General features: G+C 35.4%; 1 protein-coding gene across 1 annotated transcript; it reads right to left on the reverse strand.

The window, feature by feature from the left end:
- Positions 1-2,951: 2,951 nt before the first annotated feature.
- LOC149829335 (putative serine/threonine-protein kinase PBL16) lies at positions 2,952-7,009 on the reverse strand. Its single transcript, XM_090017349.1, has 6 exons — positions 6,879-7,009; positions 6,067-6,377; positions 5,841-5,976; positions 5,169-5,305; positions 4,936-5,059; positions 2,952-3,509 (listed from the first exon to the last, which is right to left on the reverse strand). Exons 1-6 carry the CDS (start codon positions 6,940-6,942, stop codon positions 3,154-3,156), a joined length of 1,128 nt encoding a protein of 375 aa, XP_089873475.1. The 5' UTR covers positions 6,943-7,009; the 3' UTR covers positions 2,952-3,153.

Here is a 7,009-nt window from a genome sequence, read left to right on the forward strand (position 1 = left end):
GAAAACCTAAGTTATTTATAAGATATTGTTGGAGTCCTCATAACCAAAATAATAACAACAAGAATAACAAAACTGGTGAGCAACAGGAGAGTCGTAACATAGTCTATGTGATATCAAAGTGTTCATATGCAAAACAAAAACTTTTTGGATGGTAGGTAGATTTTAGAGCAACACTGACATATTGTAAAGAGCAAGGAAGATGTGGTGGACATGACTGAGTTTAAATTTGGGAAACAGCGGATGTACATGGGGAATGACACTACTCTGATGTTATGGATGTTGGGACTTATCATATTAAAACCTCAGAAAATAATATTTTATTGACTGATGTTTTGTATAAGACGAAACCTTGTATATGTTCTAGCCTTTCAATAAGGGTTTAGAAGTTAGATTTTTCTCAGAAAAGGTCATGGTGGAAAGATATGGTTGGATTGTGTTTGGTGGAGTTTTTGACAAAGACCATGGGTTGTTTAAACTCAATATTTCTTATATAAATATAATAACATCTATTTCTAATTATATTAATAATGTCTTTAATGTAGATGCTAATATATGACACTAGAAGTTAAAACATTAATTTAAAGAAAATGAAAAAACCAGTCAAACAAAACCTAATACCAAACTTGAAGAAACATCCTTCTATAGATGTGAAACTTATATTTATGAAAAAATGACAAGAAAATAATTTTTAACTGATGTTATTAGAGCATCTGAATTATTAAAAATTATTCACTCAGATATTTGTGGACCTTTTAGAACCCAAACTCATAATAAATATTATTTTATATCTTTTATTGATGATCATTCAAGATACAATTATATATATATATATATATATATATATATTTGAGGTGTTAGACAAATTTAAAGAATATTGTCAAGAAATAGAAACCCAACTTCAAAGAAGAATTAAGGCCTTATGGTTTGACCGATGAAGATAATACATCTCAAATGAATTTACTCAATATTGTAAGTTAAATGAAATCAAACCTCAAACAACAATATCTTTAACACCACAATAAAACGATATAGCTGAAAGATATAATAGGACTCTTCTTGACATGGTCAGGTGCATATTCTCTCATGCTTCATTACCCAACATATTTTGAGGAAAAACTATTTATACAACAACATACATTTTAAATAGGGTTATGTGTAAGGTCATTGTCTTTACACCTTATGAGTTATGGACTGAAAGATTTAGCTATCTTCGTAGATTGAGTTTAATAGCTCACGTAAAAGTAATAGATCGATCAAGAGATAAACTTGATAGCAGATCTATAAGATGTACCTTTAATTGATATCCTAAAAGAACCAAAATTCATAGATTCTATCATCCTGATAATGGTCTAATTGAAAGTAGAGATGTGTTCTTGGAAGATTAAAACATAGAACTATTAATTTTTGAGATAAACAAAAATGATCTTTTTGATATAATCTATGATTCTCAAGAACAATTAGGTAATGATGATTCAACTGTTAGTGATTAAGAGTAGTTAGGTAGTAATGAACCAACTTTTAGTGATATGTCTTCATCGCATCAGACTCATGTTAATTGCAAAAGGTCAAAAGCTTTTCTATCATAACTTAATAATTATTATGTCCATTTGTCAGAGAAGCTATGTTATTTGATAGACCTTGATGACATGGTAGATAACATGTCATATAATAAGGCAATAAACTCACATGAATCAAGAGATTGGGTAAAAGTCATGGACAAAAAAATTGAGTCTATTGAGAAAAACCAAGTATGGGTATTGATTGATTTACTTCAGAAAAAAATCTATTGGTTGCAAATAGATATTAAAGAAAAAATTCAATTCCGATGAAAGTATAGATAAATTTAAAACTAGATTAGTAGCTAAAAGATTTTCTCATAAGAAGGGATAAACTATGTCGACACCTATTCTCCCATTGTAAAATTTGTCTCGATAAGGATAGGGCTTGATCAACCTATTAGCCCCTCAATGGAACGATCAAGCCCGGGAGAAAATGATCCCTTTCTTTTAATTTGTGTAGGCAGCCTATGAGCTGTTAGGGGCTCAGCATGTTCAGGCAGAGCCAGGGCTGGCTAGGTTCACCTGGGCATAGGCATTGGTTGAATCTTTAATGGGTTGGGTTTGACTGGGCTGCAGCCATCGATAGGCTGGTCAGTCCATCCAAGATATGCGCTTTATCTAACCTTAATATTTTTGGATCATAGTCGCAGATACCACTGAAATTTTGAAAATATTCAAGCCGTAAAAGTCCTGATAACATACCGATATTTTCAAAATCTCTCGCCTACTTTCAGTATATCATGATTTTATCACACTTGTCTACAGTGTCTTACTTTTTTAAAATATATTTGGTACATTTATCCTGCTATTTTTATATTTATACTAAAAACCCACCCAGGATCAGAGACTTGCTGCACTGGTTTTGCCTGCCGTACTTACTGTCGCTATCCTGACAGTGTAAAACTCCGTGAGTTTAACACTTGTCCCCAAGGAGTCGCCACGCTTGGGCTTGTGCCAAGGGGTGACACCCATGGGATTTGAACCTAGACCGCCTGATTAGCCACCTAGGTTCAAACCCCTTTGGGGCTGCTTTTTGGTAAATATTGAATATTATATATTTTTCTTAAACAATAAACTTTTCAAGTATTGCAAGCTTATTTCCCTTGCTAAGAAACCCCAGAAACAGACTTGCCACATTGGTCTCAACTAGGGCAGAAAACGGATTGGGCTTGCACGCTAAATGTATATCATACTTTTAGTCAAGACTGCAATTACGTTTTTGTGGATCACACACACACACACATGGACGCACAAATATTGAGCCACAAAGATGAAAAGAATTCATATTTCAAATTATTTTTCATATATAGATATTTAACGTGAAATATAGAAGCAAGGACTAAATTTTTCACATCATAATGATACCAACACACACACATTGAGCTAGAAATATGACGAAAAGAATATCATATATTAAATTAATTTTGTTATATAGATATTTAACATTTAATAAGCAAGGACTACAAAATTTACCTCAGCGATACAAACATAAGCATGCATTGGCAGTCAATAACAGAGCACTAATGGAGGATCAAGACCTCTCCACTGTAAGACCAACATTGCATGTAAAAGTTCTCAACTTGGTATTGAGATATCAGCAAACATCTTGGCCAGCTTCTTGGACCAGAGCACTTGGAATTTCCACCGTCACCTGGAGGGGCTCTAAGGAGTCTACAATATCCCTCATTAACGGCCGTGCCTTGGGATTCTGATTCAAACAGTGGTAGGCCAGCATTGCTGCCTTATGCATGCTTCTGACTGGATAGTTCCCTTCCAATCTTGGGTCTATGATGCTAAGTAGACGCCTTTTCTCTTTCAAGAAAGGCCGGGCCCAATCAGCCAAGTTTTGCTCTCGGTTGGGCCGTCTCTTATCAAACGAACGCCGGCCTGTGATCAGTTCCAACAGGACAACACCGAAGCTGTAAACATCGCTTCTAGCTGTAAGATGGCCTATACAAGATGTGACTTGGTCAGTGTTCTCAGAGCATGTTCTACTTTAAGTAACCAAAGCAGTAAGATCACATGATAGTAATAACTGAAAAAGAAAGCAATCTGGTTAACAGATTAACAGCCGTAAACCTTCAAAGAAACCACTGAATTTTAACATAATCTTGCAAGTTTAAACAGAAGCATGTCATTATGCAACTAAATTGTAAATGGTAATAATTAGATAGACGTATAACTTCATTTGACTGTATAATATTCTTATAACAGAATACAGCATTATATTTTATAATGGCCTTCATGGGTTGTATCAGTGGTTTTGGGAACTTGGTGTTTCATATGCAGTCCAGTTTTCGATGATATAGGCAGATTGGCACATTACGGTATGCTTACTTTTGAGGAAAAGAAGAGGGAATTGTATATTTTTAAGAATGCAAGTGGAGGACTTGGGGTTGGGATTGTGAAATGAAAAAATATCAGCACAATGAAAGAAAAAGGTTAAGCAACTAATATTCAACCATCCAACTGTACATTACATCCTCACCAGACCACTAGATCTGAAATTGTATTCTATTGTAACATGATGCTACAATGACAAGTATATCTAATGTTGGCAACTTTAGCCAAATGTGTGTGTGTGTGTGTGCATGCTTGCATGAATTTCTTAGTTTACCAGTTTATAATGTCTTAAATACAAGGAATTGTACATCTACCTAGAGGGTAGTCAAGGAGGTATCCCAGAGATTCTTCCTGTTCCTCTACTATCTAACCAGAGGACTCAGAGAATGTGAAACTATAGCCAAAAAGAACTCACTGGTGCAGAAACAGAAGCCAGAGGCCATAATCAAACATTTTACCTCAACCATCAATAATTCTCTTAAATGGAAACTTGATTCAACCAACTTATTTTTTTTAACTCAAATATAGGTTGACACGGTGGTCCAGTTCATAGGTGAAAAGATGCACAAACTCAAGATAATATCCAGAAAAGGACATTTGATTTAGGCTTCGACAGAAACTGCTTCTGATTTCAGTTTCTACAATTTTATCTTTAAGCACAATTCCACAACCAAAAGAATGTTGAAATTGTTGAGGTGCAACTTTATTGTCAAAATCCACAAAAATCTTTGCAACCTCTCGTGACTATAAGCTAAGGAGTTCCACGTAACTCAAGCTCATGCATCAAGATGCATCACAAGTTTGGTTCAAGGAGAAGTATGCTGCCATGATGTCATCAAAGAAGGTTAATGAAAAAATAAAACCATTCCAGCTGACCTCACTTAAGAAGACGGACTCAGGTTAATCATGAGTTGCTAATGGCTTGTCCTGAGTTATATGAGCCTCATAGTTTGCAGGAGATAAAAATCAAGTTTCAATGCTCAGAACTAAGGGAACTGTTATATACAGATCTTGAAACATCATGAAGTGGTACCTGTCAATATATATTCAGGATCAGCATAACCATAGGTTCCCATTACTCGAGTAGAAACATGAGATTTATCTCCAACTGGTCCAGCTTTTGCAAGTCCAAAGTCAGATAACTTTGCATTATAACCCTGAAATATCAGCATCAACTTCCTAATGTTATTGCAACTGACAAGGTGAAACAATATGACTTTCTTCTTGAAAATTTATTTCAAAGAATAGTAGAAGCAAATCACTCACCATGTCCAGTAAGATGTTTGACGTCTTAAAATCCCGATATATAACTGGTTTTTCAGATTCATGGAGGAAAGCAAGACCTCTTGCTGCCCCCAAGGCGATCTTCATTCTGACAGCCCATGAAAGTGGAAGCAAAATCCCTGCAATTATTACAGAAACAATCAACCCAAAGCAAAAGAATTGCCCATGGAAATTCCAACAGGTCATGCATAGACATTTGTTGATATCAGGCACAAAAAGTTTGTAAAAGTAACTTGGTAGCTGACGAAATGCCATGCTATAAGGGTCATAAAAATAGTTGAACACATTCTTTACATCGTTCTAACTCATGCCCTGTAATTGGAGTGACCATGCGATATCCATGAGTGCCTCAACTTAAGCAGGTAGCTTTAAAAATGTGGAAAGTAGCAATCTAGAGGTCTGTTAAATAGCGATCTATCAGTCTGTTAAACTAACACATAAGAAATTAGAAAACTAAATGCTAGGCTTTTTTTTGGATAGGTAATCACATAACAATATGGCTCAACCTTGAAGAGAAGAGAGAACTTTTTATCCAATACAGAACATTTGTCTGTCTAGTTTAGTCCCTTCACAGTTTAATCTTAAATAAACAAGTGCCACTTCTGCAATTCAAAAAAGTTAAGATCAAAGAACAAGGAAAATGATAGAAATTACTTGAAAATAAATTGCCTTCCACACTACCATGAGCCATATACTCATAGATTAGTACTCTGTGATCATCCTCACAACAGTATCCAATAAGTTTCACCAAATTTGGGTGTGAGAGTTGCCCCAAAAAGATAACCTCTGCCTGCAAATCCAAAAGAAACGTGCAGCTAAATATAATTAAAGGGACAACATAGATGAACTCAAACAATAGAAAACAAGTTGAGAAATATACCAGCCATTCTCTGTGACCCTGGAAACTCCTCTCCCCATCATGAACCTTGACAGCAACATCCAGTGGCTCAATCCCCTGCCTTAAATCCTTTGGAATAAACCCTCTGTAGACACTTCCAAATCCACCCTCACCTAAAACACGAGCCTGCTTAAAATTTTCTGTGATTGTCTTCAGCTCACTGAATGTGAACACGATCAAAGGGTTAGCAGCCGAATTCCCTCGCAAATCTTCGACTTCTTTAGGATTGGTGGGGTAATTATCGCCATACTTCCCTTCTATCTCCTGTGTTGAACGCTGTATTTTTGAAGAATCTACAAACAGAAACATTCATCAAGCAATAAGTAACATTCATGAAGCAATAAGTAACATTCATTAAGCACTAAATACAAAATTATACAAAAGAAAAACAAAGGCTAGTCTAAGAATATCCTATTTTCCCCTCTAATAAAGTATAATTCAGACAAACATGACTATTTTCAACAGCTAAAAACCTTCAAGCTGTATCAAACTACACGCACACACACACACACGTCAAATCTTAGCAGTCTGGAAACCTAACACCTTCTTGCCAACTGACCAATCAAACCTAAAAGCAAAGCATATATTAAAAAAAAAAGTCCAGAATTCAACAGAATGACAAAAAAGAAAAGGACCAGGAGAACTGAATTCTCCAACTTGTTTCAGTCCAAGACATGATACAAAACCAACCATAAGCCAAAAAAAGGAAGAAAACCGTAAAAAACAGCCTCAATTCAAGCTAACGAGGACCAAAAAAAAGAAGAAAAACAGAAAGAAACTCAAGAAGGGCTAACCTGATTTTGGATTAGAAGGTGCACAACAAAGATAAGACGTCAGGCCAGAACAACAATTCCCCATCAAGAAAGAGAGAAGAACAAGAACACCTCAACAGCGAACATCCTCAAAAACTCATCACAAATCCTCC

Source organism: Nuphar pumila, chromosome 9 (assembly GCF_984573655.1).
Source record: "Nuphar pumila chromosome 9, dmNupPumi1.hap1.1, whole genome shotgun sequence".
Taxonomy (NCBI): domain Eukaryota; kingdom Viridiplantae; phylum Streptophyta; class Magnoliopsida; order Nymphaeales; family Nymphaeaceae; genus Nuphar; species Nuphar pumila.